The sequence below is a fragment of the Neocloeon triangulifer genome, unplaced genomic scaffold, assembly GCF_031216515.1.
Source record: "Neocloeon triangulifer isolate White Clay Creek 2 clone unplaced genomic scaffold, ASM3121651v1 ptg000013l, whole genome shotgun sequence".
Taxonomy (NCBI): domain Eukaryota; kingdom Metazoa; phylum Arthropoda; class Insecta; order Ephemeroptera; family Baetidae; genus Neocloeon; species Neocloeon triangulifer.
In genome coordinates, this window is record NW_026775555.1 from 8,265,118 (window position 1) to 8,287,611 (window position 22,494).

At 34.1% G+C, this 22,494-nt stretch overlaps 3 protein-coding genes and 1 long non-coding RNA gene across 7 annotated transcripts; all 4 read left to right on the plus strand.

Moving 5' to 3' along the window:
• Nucleotides 1–244: 244 nt before the first annotated feature.
• On the plus strand, nt 245–2,754 carry LOC132198733 (uncharacterized). The gene is made up of 4 exons (XM_059622929.1): nt 245–462; nt 551–673; nt 1,434–1,586; nt 1,643–2,754. Exons 1-4 carry the CDS (start codon nt 324–326, stop codon nt 1,864–1,866), a joined length of 639 nt encoding a protein of 212 aa, XP_059478912.1. The 5' UTR covers nt 245–323; the 3' UTR covers nt 1,867–2,754.
• Nucleotides 2,755–3,156: 402 nt separating this feature from the next.
• Nucleotides 3,157–8,959, plus strand: LOC132198648 (uncharacterized). Of its 4 annotated transcripts, none has more exons than XM_059622803.1 (5): nt 3,157–3,365; nt 3,508–3,603; nt 6,541–6,823; nt 6,880–7,035; nt 7,650–8,959. In XM_059622803.1, exons 3-5 carry the CDS (start codon nt 6,547–6,549, stop codon nt 7,883–7,885), a joined length of 669 nt encoding a protein of 222 aa, XP_059478786.1. In that variant the 5' UTR covers nt 3,157–3,365; nt 3,508–3,603; nt 6,541–6,546; the 3' UTR covers nt 7,886–8,959. The 4 variants fall into 4 exon arrangements, with proteins under 4 accessions (XP_059478786.1, XP_059478784.1, XP_059478785.1 ...); XM_059622801.1 differs by having other exon boundaries at nt 3,530–3,603; XM_059622802.1 differs by lacking the exon at nt 3,508–3,603.
• A 698-nt stretch (nt 8,960–9,657) lies between these two features.
• On the plus strand, nt 9,658–12,698 carry LOC132198732 (uncharacterized). Its single transcript, XM_059622928.1, has 6 exons — nt 9,658–9,834; nt 9,960–10,026; nt 10,121–10,296; nt 10,854–11,015; nt 11,083–11,237; nt 11,623–12,698. Exons 1-6 carry the CDS (start codon nt 9,786–9,788, stop codon nt 11,758–11,760), a joined length of 747 nt encoding a protein of 248 aa, XP_059478911.1. The 5' UTR covers nt 9,658–9,785; the 3' UTR covers nt 11,761–12,698.
• A 3,862-nt stretch (nt 12,699–16,560) lies between these two features.
• Nucleotides 16,561–17,018, plus strand: LOC132199069 (uncharacterized). Its single transcript, XR_009442077.1, has 3 exons — nt 16,561–16,572; nt 16,633–16,725; nt 16,785–17,018. It is a non-coding gene; the product is annotated as an uncharacterized LOC132199069 (long non-coding RNA).
• Nucleotides 17,019–22,494: the final 5,476 nt, after the last annotated feature.

Genomic DNA, 22,494 nt, shown 5'->3' on the forward strand with positions numbered 1-22,494 from the left:
AATTTATTAAATAAAAATTAAATTAGTTTCAATAACGTTCACTATTTTTATTTATTTAATAAAATATGTTAAAACAGTTTAAAGTTAATTTATAATTTGTACTGCCATTACGAATAGAAGATTTTCTAGTTTTCCTTATTTTATCATTTTTATTATAGTGGTGGGCTTTTATAGTGAGCGCCTGTGTGCTGGTCGACGCAACCCGCATCGCAGCACTGCCGTTGTGCGCCACCTGTTCCGAAGCTCCGAAAGCAGCGAGCCAAACAAATTCCAGCGGAAAGCAGTGGTCCTCCTACATCCGAAGCCCAAAACGGCCCCCGAAAATGGGCTACCGCGAGAAAAACATGCTGATCGCGAGCTGCCTGCTGCTGGTGTGCTTCCTGCTCGTCATCATCGCCTTCTCGACGCCGTGCTGGCTGGAAAACGACGGCCAACTTCCGGACGCCACCTTCCAACGTATCGGTATGTTTGAGCGCCTAGGCGTGGCCCCCAACAGCCCCCAAACAGGTGGTTTTTTCGGCCAAATTTGATTTTATTTTGGGCTGTGCAGGGCTCTGGCAGGTGTGCTTCAAGAACTTCGAGGAGCCGCACCACTGGTACGACACCAAGTTCACCGGCTGCTGGTGGGTCTTCGAGGAGGAATACTACATCATCCATGACTTTTTGCTACCTGGTATGTCAGAGATCAACTTTTTCTCCAAAGTTAATTTTAATTTGACTTACTTGCAAAATCATAAAATTATTTACGAAAAAAGTAGAGAATAAGTTAATAGAATTAGATTTTAATTATTATTTAAATAAATAATGTCAATTACACCAATTACACAGTTTTAAACAGAAGCTAATAATTTGAATGTATTTTTTTTTAATTTTTAATATTTTAATACCTTTGCCACTCAATAATTTCTTACTTCTTTCTATAGTAACTTAGCAGTTCAAAATATTTGAGTTATAAATGAATATCTCCAGCACTGAGACTTTACAATTCTTGTTATCATCACATTACTATAGTGATATTTGTGAACTGGGGAAATATATAATTTTATTCACTCTTCTTTTAAAATTAAATGAATTGCACATTTTATATTTTCTTTATAGTGAAATAAAAATAATACTACAATATTAATAAAAAATAAAATGTTAGAAATTATAAATTAAGTCATAAATTATAAAAACTAATTTATTTTATCAGGTTTAAGTATTATTATAAAATAATATGGCTATTTAAAATCTTGAATGCATTAATTATTATCATCTGCATTAACAATATGTTTCTTAATTTCTTTAATTAAAAAAATTTTAATTTTTTTAATTTAAAGTTCACTTTTGCTTTTTATATATATGTAAAAAATATTTCCCCCCACTTTGCTATAAACATGAATTCAATGTTGCATTGTAGAAATTTCAACTATTTTCTTCTTGTTATTTTACAGGTTTCTTCGTGGCTACCCAAACCTTCTTCACCTTCTGCCTCACATTCCTACTGATCTGTCTGTTGTTCCTGGCAAGATACATCTTCACCGACGATGATGACCCTCACATGGCCACCCTACTCTACGTCGTTTCCGGATGCTCTGGTTTTTCAGGTATAAGAACTTTGGATTTGGTTTTAACTTTTCTTAAATTTGGTTAACATTTTCAGCTTTTTGCGGCACAATCGCAGTGGTGATTTTCGGAGCTTACGGCGACAGCAGATACTGGATGCCCCACTGGGAGCACAATTACATCGGCTGGTCCTACGCACTGGCCGTTGTGAGTGTCCTGCTCATGTGGATCGCCACTGCCCAGATTTACGCAGAGGCTCGAGTTTACAGGGCCAAGAACAGGCGCGAAAGGCAAAGGAGGGCTGCTTATGGCCTGGGATAAGATTTTTATCTCGAAAAAAATAATCGCATTCCAATCTTTTGTATATAAAAATATGTACCCCGACCAGTTAGGATTTGACAATTTGTAATCTCATTGATAATTTTTTGGATATTTCGACTAGTTGAATCTCAATTTATATATTTAACTTATGAAACGTCTGAATTGACCTTCCATCTCGACGGTTATATTACACAAGCAGCTTAATTTTGTACATTATTTTTGCAGAAAGCAGCATAATTGCATGTTTACCTACTTTTTTCTCACCTAAGGTTAAGGCTGGGAGATGCAACACTTGCATGATAATTGTATCAAGTGTGCGCATTGTTATTTAAGCGGCTACTCTGTGACCTAAAATCCGTCCATTGTTGGTTTTTACTTTTTCAGAGACTGGCTGGCAAAACGTCCCACGCCATTGTAATGGAGAGCATTTTTTTTTTAATGTGAAGTGCACAATTTGTAAACTTTCTTGATATTTTGTCCTGACATTGGTCAGTTTAGCATTAGCATGTTTTGCTTCGGAGTGAAGATCTGATTTAGAGTAAAAAAATGTAGCTCAGTGAAAGTGCCTAATGATATTTCAAGGAAAAAAATGTTTCCTTGTCTCACACAATGCTGCCATTTGTCTGGGCTTAAAAAGTAGAAAATAGAAAAAAATGAACAGTTGAAGAGATACACAGAAAAATGCAATTAAAAATTATATGCTATAAGAACTGAAATCGATTAATCCGTCCTCTCATCTTTAAATGAAATATCAACTTAATTGTAAAGAAATTATTCTCTATAGAATAGGATTTACTCAAATACTATTATCAAGTTTTTGATCTGCACCCAATATTTGTATTTGTTGCGAGAAAGTTGATTTTGGTAAATAAAATAAATTAAAACTTTAACTAAATCTGTTATTTTATTCTTTAAAATTTTAATTAATTTTTGTGTGCTTATCATTATCTCGTTTTTGCGTTACTTCTCAAAGAATATCGTCTCTGTTGATAATAATTTAATTAATTCTGACGGAGCCTTATACTTAGTGACCCATATTAAATGTCAGGATTGCCTCAGTTAAAGACAATTGCGCGGGGACTTCACATCATTTTACCAATCTTTGTGGGAAAAACGAATTCCCACCGGCGGTTTCTGCAAAATTAGCAAGCGCGGCACATGCGAGTCTCGGCAGGTAAAAAAGAGAGGTAACCTTTTCGCACCTGAGCTTCGCTTAACCGACTGCGTAGGCCTACCCACCGCCTCTACTTAATTAACATTAACTGCGGAATGTTCCACTGAGGCGCTGCACGTCGTGACTCAGGCAAAGCCAAACACAGCGACAGGGCGTGCACCTGCCAGCCACTCTCGAATTTGAGAAAGAAAAAAAACAGTGCTTATCAAAATTGCCCCACATCGGAAGGAAAAGTAGCGGTGCAGCTTTTCCGCTTGGATAAGGGGAAGCACAATCAGCAAAAGTGGAGAGACAGGTGAAGACCTACCGAGCACCACCCGCGAAGGTGAGTTTTCAATTGGCACCTCGCAGTGTGCGTTTGTTTGTCGAGCGGAACAATCCGAGCCCTTTGACACCCTGGCAATTAATACCATGGCCCGAAATTTGACGCTCCCGACCAAGAGAAAAATCGTATGTAAAAGCAGCAGTCTGTGTCGCGCTTTGTTTCAGTGAGCTCGTCGTGTTGCGTATTTTAGAAAAAAGCAGGGCTGTAGCGAGGCGCGGCTCTCAGGGCCCTCCAACAGGTTTGAGAGCCAATTTGGCCTTTTCGTCTGGGACAATTTGGGATTTTTGGTGCCGAGAGAACGCTTCATTTTTTTAAAGAGCTTAAATGGTTGCTCGGTTTGTAATATTAATAATACCAAGGCTTTGCTTTTCTGATTTAGTGATAAGCATACTCCATATTGAGAAACATTGGCCAAAGGAAATTTTATAAATTTAATTGCATTTCAAATAACTATTTATGAATCACATAAGATTATTGCAATTCATCGCCAACTGTCAACTGACGAGGACTAATTATTATTTCTATTGAATATTAATTAAGTAATAATTGGAGGAGGCAGCATTTAAAAATTTTATAGTAAAATTTTAACCAAAATAGATTAAAATTTCAATTCCGACTTTATAAGCAAATCACCATAAAATTTAAAGATAAAAAAATATTATTATTATATAATTAACATTAAAATTAGTCTTGGTAAATAAAAGTAAAAAAATAATGAAATTATAAATTAAAAAAATAATGATATCGTCGGCTACGCGGACAGATGGCCAGTCCGTCGCTCCGCTTTTTGACACAAATGGCCAGTAGCCATTTGCGCCGTTGGTACAAATGGCCAATTCGCATTTCCGGAGAAAATTTTTTTTTCTGCGCGAATATGTTCAAAAAGTCAAAATGCATCAGCCCACACGCTAAAAGTACCAACTTTACCCGTAGATGGCTCTTCTGTTGAGCCCGCAAGCAAGAAGTGCCATGAAAGCCACGCCCCCTCATGTGGTTTCCCATATCGCCGGATAATATGAATAAATACTTTTAATGCGTTTAATGTTAAAATTGGAAAAAATGATAATAATAAAAAAAATCTTGAAAAAATGTATAATAAATATTAAAATATTTTACAATTTTCTAGAAGTAAAATCTCATTATTAGTTAATTACTAATTCAAATGGACGGACTCAATCAAACGAAGTGTTGCAAAGGATGCTCTCGTTGTGATAGACGTTTGCGCGAATGCAATCTTTTTTTTTAGGACTTGTGAATTTAAAATATTCAAAATTTCAGCGATGAAGTTCAATTTAATCATGTATTTTTTGATAATGCTAGATTAAAATTAATTCCGTCTAGGAGCGGAGGTATTAATGTTTCCGCGAGAATTTTTTTCCGTCCATTTTAAAAATAGAGAAAAGTTATAAAAAATAATAACCTAAACAGAAAAATGTTGCCAATTAAATTTTCTACAATTTTTTTCATTGGCTTAGTAACGTTAAAAATTTTTCCACTTACATACGGAAGGCTCAAAGTCAAAATAATATTTTGTTTATAGCATAAGATTTTTTTTAAATTTTTTCGAGATAGCCAATCGATTGGAAATTAAATTTTCACCTTCGTTATTAAAAATATTGAGCCATTTTAAAATAAGAATATAATAATGTGATCACCCTTCAAACTGCTTTTGAAGACGAGGGTGCCGTCAGAGCGCTCACGAGAAAGCAAAGTGCAACTTAAAAACGGCTCAATATTTTTTGGTGTTATTTGGAGGCTAGATTTAAAATTAAATTTCCAATCGATTGGCTATCTCAAAAAAATTCTAAAAAATTTTATTCTATGAATAAAAATAATATTTTGACTTTTAGCCTTACGTACATAAGTGGAAAAATTTCTGACACCTTTAAGCCAATGGAAGAAATTGTAGGAAATTTAATTGGCAACATTTTTCTATAAAGGTTTATATTGTTTTAAGCTTTTCTCTATTTTTAAAATTGATGGAACAAAATTCTCGCGGAAACAATAATAACTCCTCTCCCAGACGGAATTTATTTTAAACTAGCAAATCAAAAATTTAATTATCTAATTATGAATCAACGCTGAAATTTTAAATAATTTAAATTAACGCGTTCTAAAAAAATATTGCATTCGCGCAAACGTCTATCACAACGAGCATTCTTCGCGACACCTCGACTGACGGGGCGCCACTGTTGTGTCAACCAGCCGCTCCGCAGCAGCGGCTCCGATTTCGCCTTTATTTTCATATCAGCGGTGATTTTTCGTTTTTTGGAATAATTTTTTCACTAATTTAATTTCAATATCATCCTTAACCTTGAGTTAAAAAGTGGATTCTGAAATCTCAACATTCTCGCAGATAATCAGTTTTTTGCTTCTCCTGTAAAATTGGAAAAGCTGTCGAGTGGCCATTTGTTCCAACGGCGCAAATGGCTAGTGGCCATTTGTGTCAAAAAGCGGAGCGACGGACTGGCCATCTGTCCGCGTAGCCGACGAATATAGTTTGTAAATTTATTTTTAAAATTCAGTTTTATTGATTAAAAATGAAATGTTTTCTGAATACATAATTTAAACAACCTTTGTTTTACTTTGTCTGTAAAATTATAAGGTAAATTCTGTAAAAAATTTGAAGCTTCAACTATTTAAAGTCTTTTTTTTTTGTAGTAGAAGTTCACGATCAAGGGTTGATTCATGGTGATTTGAATTTAAAATTTGGCTTTTCCTCGATGGGTTTTAAATTCAAATCACCATATATTTAAAGTCATTTCATTAAAGCTTTTACGGTTTTAAATTCATTATTTTGTAAAGATTTTGAAAGATCTACAAAAAATTGATTGATTTCGAGTTTAATTTGATCACAACAGATCATATAGGATAAGTTTTTTATTTATTTAATTTTACTTGCTTTTAGTACTAATATTTATTTTCCTTAGAAGTAGTTTATAAATATTTAAAGTGGGGGAAACATCTAGCAGATTTGGTTAAACGCTCTAAAGCTTGCTCTATTTTAATTATTCATTTTTATTTTTTTTTCTCAATAAAACTCCATAATTTTTCTTCGTCTTCCTGCTGCTGTTTTGGTGTGCTCAACTTGCCTAATTTTACTTTTAGCTCGCTTTTTAATTACCATTACTTAAATTATCTCTCTGTATTGAAAATTTAAATGAATTGATTGCAGGCAGCGATGGCTAAAAAGAGAAGCCTCGCGGGAAACTGCGCCTTGGCGGTTTTTGCCCTGACGTTCGTGTGCGTGTTCGTGGCCTTTTGCTCACCCAGTTGGATCGTCAGCGACTACCGAATTACAGGGGCGCGACTTGAGAGGTTCGGTCTGTGGGCCCACTGCTTCAGGTCGCTGCCTGACCCCACCGACGAGTACCAAAGACGCTTCTTCGTCGGCTGCAGGTGGATTTACGACCCCTTCACCACCGGCTACGACAAGATCAGGGGATTCCTTCTTCCTCGTAAGTTTGAAAAAAAATTAGAAAATAAAAAAAATTAAAAAATAAAAAAATTTCAGCTTTCATAATCGCGACGCAGTTTTTCTACACGGTGGCATTTATTTTAACACTCGTCGCATTTGGCCTCTGCCTCTTGTATGGGCTTTGTTGTGGACCTGACCAATCAAGATATGTGAAACTGATTGCAATTATTGGACTGGACCTATTAGCAGCTGGTGAGTTTTTTTTTTAAATTTTATTCATAAATTAAAAGATAATTAATTGGATATTTTATTTTATCAAACAAAATGGAATTAAATTACAATTCAAAATAATCAAAATTAATTTTCCAGACCGGTTTAATTTTATGGCATACAAAAAGTAAAGTTAAAAAATATGGACGTAAAAGGAATTTCTTTTATTGTCGGAGCCTGAATTTATTTTTCTTCTGGACTTTTTAAGAAACTTGCTGAAAATCACGAACTTCACTGCCTGTGAGCCAAAATCGTGTCCAAAAATATTTGTGTCATTTAAACAATACAAGCTAGCGGTGAAAATATCAGAATTGTGTAATTTTTAGGCAGTGTGACAACAGCTAGTATATTTACTGTTTAGAGCACCAAATTTTTATTTTTGTTATTTTAAGGAACTTTTTTTATAACTTTGAAATTTTGGAACTTGCTTTAAATTTCCTAGCATTTTGCAAGAGTTTTAACAAATAAATTCAAAACATAAGACCTTAAGATCTTTTTTAATTTTTATTTGTGTTGAATTAAAATATGAGATTAAATTTTTTATTAAATGAATTAATTCTGTTTAAATTTAGAATTTTTTTCTTTCTTTTCTTCAGGCTTTAGTGCAGCGATAGCAGTGGTGGTCTTTGCAAGTTTGGCAAACAGACAGGGCTGGATGCCAGGTCAGCGCAACAACTTCTTTGGCTGGTCATTCGCACTGGCCGTGGCCGGAGTTTTCGCTTCGATCGTGGCCGGAACTTTGTTCCTGATCGAGACGAGCATCCAGAAGAGAAAGGCGCGCGACCTGAGGGACTCGCAGGCCAGGTTCAGCATAGAGGAGACCAAGGCGTAGGAGAAGTGGCCATGATCCTGAATTAGCGACTGATTTCGGCAAACCTGCAGTGAATACGCACAATGTTAACGCACCCGTACGACAAATCTCCACTTTGTCCTCAACCGATCTTCAAAAGTAGAAATAAGCTCTGTATTAAAGGGAATGGAAACTTTCAGAAGAGCAAATTTTCATTGTGGTTGATATTTTAATTTTCTTTGTGGGTCAAGTCTAACGTTTTTTTTTTTTTTTTTTTTTTACATCAATAATTTTAATTTTTGGTCGAAAATTTACTTAAAATGTTTACAATGCATGGATTTTGCATGGGAAATTTGCAAGTATAACTGACTCCAAAAATTATTTCATAAAAATGTTAGTCCATCAAGATCTTAACATTAACAATACCAGTTAAATTTTTGAAGGTTTTCAGACCCTTTAAGTTTATTCCATCTCAGTTTCGGTAATCAAAAGTTATTGAGTTTTCTTCAAAAATTTTGAACCTCAGCATTATTTTGCAAAACGATTCAGTTCAAATTCCATAAGCTTAGGTTGATTTTCTTTGTTAACTCAGTGTTCATTTTCTCATGATATTTTAAGTAAGTAAATTAAGCTAGTTAAACCATTCCATTTTGTAAAATTAAATTATATTCCGTCCAGGAAACATTTTCGAAGGTGAACCACATTCCAGGCATGCAAATGACCTGCTTTCGTGTGCTGCTGATACCTTTGAAAAGGCAGACAAAAGTTATTTTTTGTGTGTGCTGGCTAAAGCTAGATAAAAGGCATGAAAATGCGCCACCAGTAAAAATTACTCATCCGTCCATCAGTGACTCACTGAACAGTGAAAGTGTGAATACATTTTTTATTATATATCATTCCTTGAGCAACCAGGGAGAAACTTGAAGATTGAAAACAAACCGTCCATTTTTCAGAAGAAATGTTTGTAGAAACTAAGTAAAAGGGAGACGTTTTGAATCACAACTTATTTGTTGACGAAAATTTTAGTTTATAATTCTATTGTTCAACGTGTATGTAAAGCAATAATTATGTTTTTTACTAATAAACATTGAGAAATTTGTATTAAATTGCGAATAATCAGCTTATTTAATTTAATATACAACCTTGAGACCCAAATTTTCTCTGTAAAATTAAAAAAAAAATATCAATACGAATGCGCCAAATAAAAAACTAAAAAATAATTGTAACAAATATTTAATAGGATATTTTTTTGAAAACTTGATTAGTTCCATGTCAGAATTAAAAAAAAGAATACCTCATTTTCATTTTATCAATAATTATTCAATTTATATAGAATATTATGAAATTTGATAATTAATGAATAAAAATGCTTTAAATTTATAAAATCCATATTTCCTTGCTCAAAGTAGCAAATTTACAAAACTCATATACTATTAACTAAAACTTTTCTTTGCGTCACTTTGCGAAATAATTAAAATTATATCATATTTATCCCAACATAATACTACACATTTTCCCCAACATTATTTTTAATTAAAAAACTTTTTATGATTATATAATTTATTTTTAGGGTTTTATGTTTTGAGTGTAGCAACTTGAGGTCGTTTTACGGACGTTTCGTAACTCATCTCTGGACGATAGGGTTGACAGTTTAGACGACCGTACTTAGCCAAATAATAATGCACTCGAGCCTAAAGTGCGTTCCACTACAAAATTAATGAACTACAGTTATCGTCGTGGGGCAGAACGGCGGCTCGTCTTTCTTTTCCCTCCGTCGACGGTGGCGCCACGAACGGCGCATTCGCCAAACCAGCCCTACCCAGCTCGGCGCTCGGCGTTTGATGACAACAAGCGCTCCTCTGGAAAAATACGTTTTTCCACCTTTCTTTCGGCTTGAATTATTTTGATTTCGCTCGAAAACTGATCAAATTCCTCACTCATAATGAGCGACAACGCGAGCAGCAACAAGCAAGAGTACCCGAAGGCCTCAGGTATGAAATCTTTCCGAATCGCAGGGCGTCGACCCAACGCCCGAATACACACTTGTCGATTTGTTTACACACACTGTCCATATTCGTACACACGCTTGATTTCACTTCGTACGAAATTATTGCAGATTCCATGGTGTACGGTGGACTGTTGGCCTACTTTGCCGGACTTTTGCTGCTCATCGCTTTCGCCAGGTGAAATATTATCTATTTTCCGACTTAAATTATGAGTCGTCTTCGTTTCTACTCCAGCGGAGCATGAATTTTTACCCTTTTGTCTCGTTTGCAGTCCGTACTGGCTCGAGAGTTTCGATGAAACGTTCAGCTCGTTCAAAAACATGGGCCTCTGGGAATATTGTTTCGACCAATTCCGATTCCCCAACTACCAGTTCGACCACCTCTTCGACGGATGCAACTGGATTTTCAGTCAGGAGCTTTACCTCATCAGAGAGTGGCTTGTGCCCGGTAAATAATTATGAATCAAATAGAAACAAATATTTGAAAATTAAATGGAAGAATAAAAAATAATTAAAATCTGTAGAAAGAAAATAATTCTGGAAAAAGTTATAAATTTTTAAGAACTAAATTGAAGTACATAATTTTTCATACTTCAAATCATTTTTCTATTTCTTTTTTCTTCACTGTGACTTGATTTATGCAGGGTTAAAAACAATAATGTCAAATTCTCAATTACATAAATAAACTTCCGTCGATATCATAGAACAAAATTTTAATAAAATAGGCATTTATTAAATTAAAATTTTATCTCTTGGTTTTTACCATTTCTTTATTTTCCAAGACCGGTTGTTTTGAATTCTTATTTGGAAACCAGTCCTAAAAAGACTGTTAAAAACAGCTAGTTTTTTCCTGCGTTTTAATATCTTGCCTGACAAAGGGTGCAAACTATCAAATTTCGCAAAGTTAAAATTTAAAAGCCTTGACTTTTCCTTTGACTATTTATAAAATTGTGAATATAATATTCCCAAGCAGAGTGATTTTGTATTTATGAATTTTTTTCTCAGGTTGGTTGATGGTCGTCCAGACCTGTGTGACCCTGGCGTTGATCATCTCCCTGTTCGCCCAAATCATGATTGCCGCAATTGTCTGTCGCTACCCTCTGCGTCTCGTTCTTGAATACGAATGGCTGCTTTCGGGAATCTGCTTCATTTGCCAAGTGGCCAGTGGTAAATTAAAATAAAATTTTGCATTGATGCAGCAGAGGATAAAATTATATGAAAATTTATTCCCCAGGGTTTTTCCTGTTCTTGGCCGTTTGCATTTTCGGAGGAGAGGCGTATCGCAGGGACTGGATGATGTACCCGCAGTACAACTTCATCTCCTGGTCCTACGGCCTCTGCGTCTGCTCTATGTTCTTCCACCTCTTTTCGGCAGCAGCTATTTACTTTGTAAGTGCAGGTTCATTTATCCCGACCAAAATTGATTTTAGGATCTTTTGCAACTGATATTTTAAAAATTTTCATCTATTTTTCATTGTTAAACTAAATTTGTGTTAAATTACGTTTGTTCATTAGAGACCTAAAATAAACCAAAGGATAATTTTAAATTCAAGATAACAAATCTTACAATTAAAAAAAGGCAACTTGCATCTTCACTGAGTTAGATAATTTGTATCTTTTGTGATTTCATTCTATTTCAAGTCCTGGTCATTTTCAATTAATTTTTCATTACATACACATTTTTTTTACTTTTTTTTCTCTCTTTAAAATTATATTTATCACTGTCACAACAAATGATTTTTATATTAAAAACTTATGCTATTTTTAATTTCAGGACACCCGAAACCTGTACGAGAACCGAGAGCAGTCGAACAGCCTAGTGATGCAAATGTACCCAACCCAGAGGGCCCACATTGGCCACATGGGCGTGCCTTTGTACCCCTCTCAGAGTAGCCACGGCGGCTATTTGTAATTCACTCTAGTTACTATGGTAGAAAAACAAGAATCTCTAGGACCATACTAAAGCCTTTTAAAAATTGAACTTCTCGGAATTTGGTCCGATATCGTGTAATTAGGTGAAGCATTCCAACGTTTTTTAAACCAATGATCCTCAAAGTTACTATGACGAAAAGGATCCGTCCATTTACTGTTGAACTTTTAATATTAATTAATTCCATTTTAATTTTAGTTCGCTCTTTCGCACACATTTTAATTATGATTTCCAATTGAATTGGCAGCTCAAATTACTCTGAATTTATATAATTTTGGAAGATTTTCAAGAAAATCAAAATACGAGCAGCACTTTTGTGCTGTTTTTTTGTTAAATTGGTATAAAAAATATAGATTTGTTAAGAAATGTTTTAAATAAGACCGGATTTCTATAAAAAGTAGGACAAACACTGTATAATAGACTGCATTTTGCCTTTGAAGTAGATTGAAATTAGTTTTCCTTCCGAATTTCCATATCAGCTGATACGTTTGCAGAGATATAGGTAGGGCACGCATTTGCCTGCCAAGAGTGCGTAATCGTGCACAAAATTGAATGTAAATATACTAGTGCCTCATGAATTTTTCATGTGTTTGGAGAAGCCTAGGCTTTCTTTGTGAAACAGGGTTTGCAAGACTTGAAATGTATAGACCACGAAAAGCAAGGGGTGAAATAATTTCTCGCGCTGATAACATCCCCGCACCGCGGCCTTGACTTTTATTATATTCCAGCAATAATGAATTAGGCTTGCAAATGCGACCAAAATTATAATGTACAAGAAACGCGCAGGCTAATAGCGTGCGTATCATGGAATACACGAAGGAAAAAAGCTCGACCTTGTGATTTGGCCAGCAGAGTGTGTATTATATATTTTACTCGGGAAAATTACCAACAATAAAAAATGACGTAAAATTCTTATCAGGAGAAAATAGTGTTTTTTTGTTGTTCAAACTCTTATACCACTTTTAAGTTAGAAATTTTAAAATTTTAAAGTGTGTTTGATGTGCTTTGGACAGCATGTTTTCCGATGAAACACAGAAATTCATATTCTTGCATTTTCTTAAAACATTCATTAAATGATAAATTAATTTTCAATTGCGGTTTTGGAGCCAACTTCAAAGAAACTCACAAACTTATAAAACTTCAATTTGTTGTATTCCCTAAATTTTCAGATAATTTTATAATTCATGCATTTTAATTTCCATTTTCTTTTTGAGAAGAATCAACAGTAAATTTATACCCTCATAAAATTAGCATTAAAATTGTCAAGCCCAGAGACTAAATCGGAATTTCAATATCTTAAACCAACAATAATATTTAATTGACTTGGATATTGAAAGATTTGCTATTTTAATTACAATTACTTTTTAAATTTAATTTGCACATTTCAACGCTCTAAATTTTTATATGGAGATTTAAAAGGTTTGAAAAAAAACTATGTTTTTTTTTACAACACATTAACGTGTATATTCGGCAGATGATTAAAATAATCAATTGCGTAATATTTCTTGTGCATAATATTTTTCTCTTCATCTGCAAACAAAAGTATCGATTTAAAAAAAAAAGGAAAATGAATTTTTTTTTTCAATTATTGCTGACAGTGAAGAAACTGGCTTTTTTCACTTTTTTTTTCAGCTGAAAGAGATCTTTATAAGATATCAAATCTGATATGGCATAATATAAAATGCTTGAGCCTCTCTCTTTGTGAATAGATTTCAAATCTATCGGAAAGAATTGCCCTATATATAAAGTATAAAAAATCAATCAAGGGTCGAGTGGCTCGGATTTTATGACAACGGTGGGCAAGCAAAGCAACCCCTTTGCAGCTCGGTGTCGTCGCGGGGCTGCTCTACTTTATATCCTTGACCCCGAGACCGACCCACCCGATATTCTATTAAACAAATAAGCCCCTGCCAGCGCGAGGAACAAAATCTGATAAGGGGTCTCTCGTGTGATAATCGCACAAGGGAGGCTCTTAATAGAGATCACGTAAAAATGCGCCGCGCCGGCAAAACAGGGCGAAAGAAATTATATGGAATGGCCTCGCGTTTTATTCAGGTGGCGAATAAACGGGATTGCGTGACCGGCAATCTGGGCCTGCCATCGCGAATGTGATCTATCGCGACCGGGCTTACGTGTTAAAGTCCATCTCCGGCGCGCCTATTAACCGCGGTCACTCAAAAAAAGGTTAAAGGTCCTACCTTTCAAAAGATCAACGACGAATTCCTCTGCAATTTTCCGTTCCCTCTCGTCGTGTTGCAAATGAGCCGCGAAATCGACGTAATCCATCACTCGCCATCCACGCACACACCACTTCGCGAATTTCTTCACCCGATTCCGCGAACACTGATCACTCGCGCACCAAACACGTGTTCATCGAGCAAGAAAACTTGCAGACTGAAAGAAAATAAATGCATAATGACATGTTATTGGTGAGGATGAAGGAGGGGTGGAGGGAGATGAGTTGTGGAATTTTAAACTAAACTTTTTCTCCTGTTGCTGCCAAGCGGGTTGCATAACTTCGATAAAAAATATCGTTCTACATTATTTTACATTAGAAAGAAAGGAAATTATTTTAAATTATAATTCTTCAAGCTGGGACGAAATGAAAGAAATTAGAATTTTACTGCACTTTTATAATCGTTTTATCTAGATCTAAATTGCAGATTATTTTCTATAATTATTTTGGGTTATTATTTTTATCACACCTTTTTGAAGACTTATTGGGTTTTAAGTTTTACCATTAAAAAAATAATAATTTATTTCCAATTTGCTAAAAATTCAAGAATTGTAGGCATTTTAATTTATTAATTTTTGTATGCATATAAAATCTGAAAGTAGTAACGAATAATTTGCATTATTTGCAATTACTAAATTGAGACCTTCACTTTTTTTTGCTTATTTTCTTTTTATTTTCCTCTCATCGAGCTCACGAAATATTGTAACAGCCCAGTAGTCTGGTTTTTTGAATAAAAAACATATTTATCAACAAGGATAAGGTCGTTTTTCACGGTTTTTCACTTCTTAGAATTGATTTTATAGTGTAATTTACATTGAACTTTATTACTGCCATTTTGAGCATAAAAAAGATCATCATGACATTAAATTTTGAAACAATTCCATTTAATGCAAAATAATACTGAGTAATAAAACTTCAACAACTCTGTTTAATAATTTGTCTCATTAATCCTTCTCCTTAATTTAGTCTTATTTAGACACAATCAACTTCTTTTCAGTAGATTAATTGGATTAATTGTGTGTATTTTTTTTTGCGTCGCCAAAACAGCTACATGTGTGCTTGGTTGGCCCATTTCTACATACATATTTGATGATTAATCTAGTGTTACTGCCCATGCATATAAACAACTGTATAATTTACGCATCATTTGCTTTTGAATATTTGATTCGAAATTAATGGCCGAGCAGTCGTTTTAATGATTTCCCAGCTATGAAATTAATTTGCGGCGTTTTGAAATAATCAATTATTGTGCTCGCGTAAATTAGAGACACTGGCTGATGGACGAGGTAAAATGGATTTGCAAACTCCGTCCTTTCTACGAAATCAATATACCCAAAATTGAGCTTCCAATAACACTTTGTAACCTTTTCGCTTTTATGCACAATTTTTGTTTCATTGTGATAAATTTATGGAAATTAGACTTATCAATTTACCGTCTAGCGGAAAGTCCAAATTGGCGGAGTACTTACAATAAAGAAGTGTTTTTCGCACAAAACCATGGAGCGACCTAAGGAGTCAATAGCCAACGTCTTGGCTCCACTAAGATTTCTGACTAAAATTTTCGGAATCGAGGATAATAATTCTTCTCTGGTCCATCGGATTTATTGCTTTGTCAATTTAGGTGGATTGATTGTTTTTACCTCACAAGTGTTTCTTTCGGTTTTCAACAATTTGGAGCTGAATCAAAACCAGGCTATCTTTTTGGCTTCTTTTTTTACCAGGTGATGTATATAAAAAAATTATTAGAAGAGTTTTACTGATGACAATTTTCAGGCTTGCGGTGTCTCTATTGCAATTTCTGTATTGCTCATGAACAGAAAAAGGAAATTTTTTCACCAAATTTTGCAAAGAATTGATAATATTGTCAAATTAGATCGCAAAACTTACTATCAAGAACTAAAGGAAAAGATGCAGAGGACTATAATTTTAACGTTTCTTTTATTTCTTATAATACTTTGTGTGTTTGCAATATGGGAATTACAGTGGGTTTTTCTGCTTAATTTTTATGTGAATCTTTTAAGAGGGCTAATGGATTTAAGAGTGCATTTATTCGTGTTTTCCATTCACCGCATTCTTGTCAAAGTTAACGGAGAAATCCAATACATTGTAATTAATGATGGTGAAAAGCCCAAAGCAAAAGTAGATCTGGAAACAAACTTGCTATCGTTGGTTGAAATACATCGTGGCGCTTGTGAACTAATCCTCGCAGTTAGCAAGCATTTCCAAGGCACGCTTATTTCAACCCTTTTTTCCAACTTCATTAACACCACCACTACGTGCTACTATGTGCTCCTTCTGCTGGGTGGATTAGAAGATGATCCACATCGATTTCTTCATGCCCTTGTCACTTTGATTTGGTTGATTATAAGTTGCTTAAATAATATATTGCTGTGCTTTGAGTGCGACGAGACAATAGTTGAGGTGAAAATTTTCATTTGTGATTAAATAATTTAAGTTACGATATGATTTTAATCTTATTTTTAATTAGGCTAGGAAAGCAAGTAAATTACTATGGAAGTTGGAATACAAAGAGCAACAAATTGACTATTGACTATCAAGTAATTTTGTATTCATTTAATTTTATTATGTGAAAAATTAAATTATTGGAATTAATCCAGGTGAGAGAACTGAGAACAAAAGTGATGATAAACGAGAAATGCGAATTTTCCATTTACGGTATGTTCGCCTTCAACAAAACGTTTCTAGCTCAGGTATGTTTACTTGAAATTCAATTAATTCATCACATTTAAATTAACAATATTTTTTTCAGAACTTCACAGCAATCGTGGGCTATATTTTCACTGCCTTGCAATTCCACATAATATCAATGCAATTGTCAGGCAATTAAAACCAATGTGCATTAGATGGGTGATTTATAAAATGCAATCTGGCGTAAAATTTTACTCCGAAATTTGAAGTCTTTGAAATTTCAATTCTTGATTCGAGAGTCCAGACGTATTTATAAAATGTATCACAATTAATCCTTAATATATGAAGAACTGATGAAAACAGGCTTTATCATTGTTGAGAAAAATTTTAATAAAAAGAAAACGAAACGAAATGGCTCTATGAAGAAGTTTCGGTCCCGGTCTGCGACCCTATTGAATAGCTCAGTGGACGCTAAAAATAAAAGTGCTTGACAACATTGCGATAAAAATATATTCACTCAATCTACTCATGTTTGTCTGCATAATATCAGTTTTAATATAATGAATTCTTCACGGCGAGTAGCAAAATAATACTTTTTGATTAAATGCCAAACGAAAAGTCAGCCTGGAATTTTCTTTCAAAACTATGGAGCGGCCGAAGGAGTCAATATCTTGGGCTTTGGCTCCTGTTCGATTTCTGACCAAAATTTGCGGAATTGCAGAACATAATTCTTCCTGGATGCATCTCCTTTATTGTTTTGCCAGTTCTGGGGGTTTGATTGTTTTTTCAACACACACTTGGATCTATTCAGCTTTCTTGAACTTAGAAGTGAATACAAATCAAGCCCTTTCAATGGCCACATTTATGTTCCAGGTATTCATTTAGTAATTTAAAGGTAGACAACTTACCAAAATTATTGCCATTTTAGGGATGTAACACATTTCTTTCAATTTCATTGTTAGCTACAAACAGAAGAAGGAACTTTTATGGCCAAATTTTGCAAAGCTTGGACGAATTAGCTAACCGTGCAGTTATAAATAGAGATTTTTTTCGACTCGTAAACAAAAAGGCGCAGAGGATAATGATTTTTACATCGATTATATTTCTTGTACTTCTTTTCGACCAATTTTCATCTTGGAGTTTTAATGCGACACTTGTGTTGAATACTTTTGTCAGTCTCTTGGGAAGATTGATGGATTTAAGAATGCATTTGATCATATATTCAATTCGCTTACTACTCGAAAAAATTAACAAAGAAATAAAAATAATAAAAGGTGATAAAAATTCGTCAGTGAAAGATTTGGAAACGAACTTGCTTTATTTGGTTGAAATGCATCGCAGCGTTTGTGAACTAATCCTGGCAGTTAGCGAGAATTTCCAAAGCATGCTGATTTCCACCCTTTTTACAAACTTCATTAATGTCGTCACGGCAACATATTACTCCCTAATTTTGCTGGGTGAATTAGAAAATAGACCTCGCCGATTTTTTCTTGCATTGACAAGTTTGGTTTGGATGGTTGGAAGTTGCTTAAACAACATCTTGCTTTGCTTTGAATGCGACAAGACAATTAATGAGGTAACAAATAATAAAAATTTATTTTACCTTAAATAATCATTTTAAGAAATTTGGAATAGGTACGAAAAACAAGTAAATTGCTATGGAAATTGGAATACAAAGAGATAAAAATAGATTATCAAGTAAAAGCTTTTAAATTTCTTTTTTTTTATCGAAAAAGTAATAAATCGAATCGATATAGGTCAGAGCTCTAAGAACGCAAGTGATGATAAATGAGAAATGTGAATTTTCCGTTTATGGCCTTTTCTCCGTCAATAAAACTTTTCTATCTAAGGTAATCTTGCTTTGATAATGAAATCTCGGAAATCTCTTTTAATTACTTGTTCTTTTTTCAGAGCGTTGTTGCAATTGTTGGGTATATTTTCACTGCCTTACAATTCCACATAATATCAATTCAAATGGCAGGCAATCAGTAAAACAAAACATATATTTCATAGAATAAAAAGTGCATTTATATTGAACGCTTCTTTATTCTTTCCCTTGAAGAGAGAACAAAACTTGTGCAGTGAGAAATAAATATATATTTCATAAATATTGATAAAAAAAATTATACATTCCCGTCTTCATTGTAATTTGAATAACCTCACCAGCATTATCGTAACTTCAATACAAATTAATCTCAAAGGTTAAATAAAATGGAAAAAATTTAATTGCTCTCCTAAAAATTATCTTACAATTATACGGTAGATTATTGAACTGTGTGTGTTTTTTTTTTTATATTTCCTCAGTAGAAAAACAAAAATAATTTTATCTTTTCTAATAGTCAATTTATAGCTCCACAAAGACACAATTTATTAGTAAAATAACCTTTTGACGCAATCAATAGACTAAAATTGCAATAAATTTCACGACAAAAGTGCGAGCCGCAGTAATATTGATAAAATGCCAATCAAAATAATTCACGCTGGTGAATAGAAGGTGTATTTTGTGATCCTACAAAATGACAAGCAGTTGTCACACAATAAGCTATGGAGCGGCCCATAGGGTCGCTATCGTGCGCCTTAGCCTCTCTAAGATTTTTGACAAAAATTTTTGGATTTGCTGATCAAAGTTCTTCCTGGGCCCATCTGTTTTACTCTTTTGCAAATTCAGGAGCAATGATAGTTTTTGCAGCACTGACAATGCTCAAAATTTTCATCACAAGGCCTTCTGGTAGTGCAATTCTTTTATTGGCGTCAATTCCATATCAGGTATTCCAACACATAAAACCTTAAGTAGTAATGATTGAAAAAGTTTTTTTCAGGCCTGTGGAATCTTCATTGCAATATCGTACTTTTCCGCAAACAAAAAGTGGAAAGACTTTGACCATATTTTGAAAAGCATTGACAGAATGTCAAACCATCCTTATTTTAACCAAACTGCATTTTTTCATTGTTTAACCAGAAGAACGCAAAGGACGGTGATTTGTTCCGCAATTTTGTTTAGCCTGCTGTGTTTTGAGGAGTTTTTCAGTTGGAATTTTAATTCGACGCTATTGTTAAATTTCTGCGTCAACCTCTTGTCTTGGTTGATGGATTTAAGAATGCATCTGGTTGTATTTTCTATTCGCCAAATTCTTCTCGCAATAAATGAACAAATTCAGAATATCTTGGCGAATAAAATGTCAATGATGAACCTAGACTTCTTGGTTAAAATGCATCGTGACGCGTGTGATCTAATCCTCACGGTTAGCAAGCATTTCCAAGGCATGCTGATTTCCACCCTCTGCATGAACTTCATTAACACCACCACCTCGAGCTACTATGCGCTCATACTAATAGGCGGATTGGAATACGATTCTCAACCTTTTTTCCATGTGATTTCCAGCACTTTTTGGTTGATTGGAAGTTGCTTAAGCAATGTCTTACTGTGCCTTGAATGCGATAGGACAATTACTGAAGTATAAAATAAATATATTTGAATAATTAAAAAATTTTAATTTTGAATTTAGGCAAGGAAGACAAGCAAATACCTATGGAAGCTAGAATATAAAGAGCGAAAAATCGCATTTCAGGTATTTTTATTCGACGTTTAATTGATGACTGACATTAAATTAAACACAAAAATTTATCAGCAGGTCAGAGAATGGAGAACGCAAGTGATGTTAAATGAAAAATGCGAATTTTCCATTTACGGCATGTTTTCCATCAATAAAACTTTTCTGGCTCAGGTACTGATTATTTAAAATTATGTTATAAACTACTTTAAAAAAAATGTTTTCTTTTTGCAGAACATCTCTACAATTATTGCTTATGTTGTTACTGCCTTGCAATTCCACATTATATCAATTCAACTGGGAGAAAATTAAATTAACGGTTAAATTGATAGGGGCAGAAATTAGCAGTTGCTAATATACTTATTTTGCTGTCTTAATTTACAGAAGCCCATATAGTTTAAATAAAGAACGAGTTTAATTTCTGAGAGTATTGAACACTATTAAACGTGAATTTTAATTAAAAAATAATACTGAACGAATTAAATTTATTCATTTTCAGTCGCAGGTTTACGAAATTGAGAAAAAGCAGCAGTTATTGTCATTCTATATAAGTTCTACAATCACCTCATAACGTTAGGTAAAAGTTTTATTAAATAGAGTTTAATTGAAGTTTATACTATGAACTTTAATTTATTAGCTCTATTTAATAAAACTTTTGCCTGCGTTACGAGGCGATTGTAGAAATTATTGTTTTATTATTTTTTTGAAAGGTTTTGAACAACAAAATGATAAAACAGATTGATTAAATAATAAAAAGTAAACAATAGCGTTTAACACTTTTTACATTGCCCTTGCGCAATATCCTTTGATTCCGTGCCAATTATCTTTGTTTGCAATCGCAATTAACACGTGCAGTAATCAGTTGGTGCCCGTAGTTAGTTCCAACATCCCCACGATATCATTAGCGTGCGCGCTTGCACCTCAGCGATAATAGTAAATTCGGTTTCGTTTCGATCGGGAAGCGATAAATTGCGGATCGTGCCGTGATAAATTGCCGCTCTTCCGACGTGCAGTGTGTAAATTTTAAATTTGCTGCGGGTAAAGTGGGTCACGTGAGCGGTGCTTTCGAAATAAATATACACACAGAGAGCAGGAAAATCAAAATTCGTTCGCCATCAATCAGCCCGACGTACCCCATCATGCAATTTCGCAGCCGCACCGCATTAATCGCTTGTGCGGATCACAGAGACAGCCCCAGAGGAGCACGCGGAATTTACATGACATCTCGCTCTGGTGAATAACGTTACGTGAGCCACCTGGTGTTTTGTAAGTCATCGCCCAAAAGCACAATAGAGGGTTGTTCTTTATACGTCGCGCACGATATATGCAGTTTAGTTCTCAGTACCAAGGTTATAATGAGCGGAAGCGACTTTCAGAAACATGTCAGGCGATTAGATCAACCCCAATAAGTTTAAAAACAAATCATATTCCAAGGGGCAGTTAGACTAAAATTGCTTAATTGGGCACCTCAGTTCTCAGTTGATTGTACTGTTAATGGGGATAGTATCGATTGTGAAATTTTTATTTGTAATTGTCTATTGAATTATTAAAAGATAGGTTTCATCAAATGAACAATTATTTTTAAAATTGGAATATTTTTACATAAAAAATAAAATAAACTAAATTTTTTTTTTTTTAATTATAAAAAATATGCAATTGCAAATAAATAAATAAATTCAAAAATTAAAAGTACAAAATTAAAAAAAAATTTTTTTTTATAACTGTTATGTTTTAGATGAATGCTATTTTTAATTATTTTATTTTTTTTTTTTAACCTTAAGATCTAAGACAAAGACTATTACATTTGAAACTCAATTCCAATCGCTTAAAGGCTAAAGGGTTGTCTAAGCAAACAAAGTTTTCTTTCTCCCTTCTGCAATATTTTTTCCTGTGCTTTCATTTATATTGTGAAAGTCGTTCCACACGAGAACTCGTAAACCTCTATAAAGAGTGATAAAGATTGCGTGAACCAACGCTTACAATGGCAGCTTTTTCCATTCCAAATGTCAAATCCTTCACACGTACAGTTTCATTCACGCTGCACCGGACACTTTGTGTAAACACACGAAGGGGTTAAAGAAAGATGGGACATTATTATTATTATTACTATGAACTGTGATCTTCGTCTCGTTATGAATTATTCATGCATTTACACACTCCACGTGTCCCACTTTTGCTGCATGTTTGCGTGCACAGTAAAACATACAACACCAGCCCCTCTCAGTCGACTGGCAGGGTTAAATATAGTCATGTGCAAAAACAAACTCAAACACCTCTCGT

What these genes read in the sequence shown, in the direction of transcription:
- LOC132198733 (XM_059622929.1), top strand. Translation starts at nt 324, where the DNA reads ATGGGCTACCGCGAGAAAAACATGCTGATCGCGAGCTGCCTGCTGCTG. An exon ending in CGCCACCTTCCAACGTATCG is followed by an intron (nt 463 to 550) that starts GTATGTTTGAGC and finishes TGGGCTGTGCAG; the next exon opens with GGCTCTGGCAGGTGTGCTTC. An exon ending in CGGATGCTCTGGTTTTTCAG is followed by an intron (nt 1,587 to 1,642) that starts GTATAAGAACTT and finishes TAACATTTTCAG; the next exon opens with CTTTTTGCGGCACAATCGCA.
- LOC132198648 (XM_059622800.1), top strand. Translation starts at nt 3,452, where the DNA reads ATGGCCCGAAATTTGACGCTCCCGACCAAGAGAAAAATC. An exon ending in CAGGGGATTCCTTCTTCCTC is followed by an intron (nt 6,824 to 6,879) that starts GTAAGTTTGAAA and finishes AAAAAATTTCAG; the next exon opens with CTTTCATAATCGCGACGCAG. An exon ending in ACTGGACCTATTAGCAGCTG is followed by an intron (nt 7,036 to 7,649) that starts GTGAGTTTTTTT and finishes TCTTTTCTTCAG; the next exon opens with GCTTTAGTGCAGCGATAGCA.
- LOC132198732 (XM_059622928.1), top strand. Translation starts at nt 9,786, where the DNA reads ATGAGCGACAACGCGAGCAGCAACAAGCAAGAGTACCCGAAGGCCTCA. An exon ending in AGAGTACCCGAAGGCCTCAG is followed by an intron (nt 9,835 to 9,959) that starts GTATGAAATCTT and finishes AAATTATTGCAG; the next exon opens with ATTCCATGGTGTACGGTGGA. An exon ending in CTGCTCATCGCTTTCGCCAG is followed by an intron (nt 10,027 to 10,120) that starts GTGAAATATTAT and finishes TCTCGTTTGCAG; the next exon opens with TCCGTACTGGCTCGAGAGTT.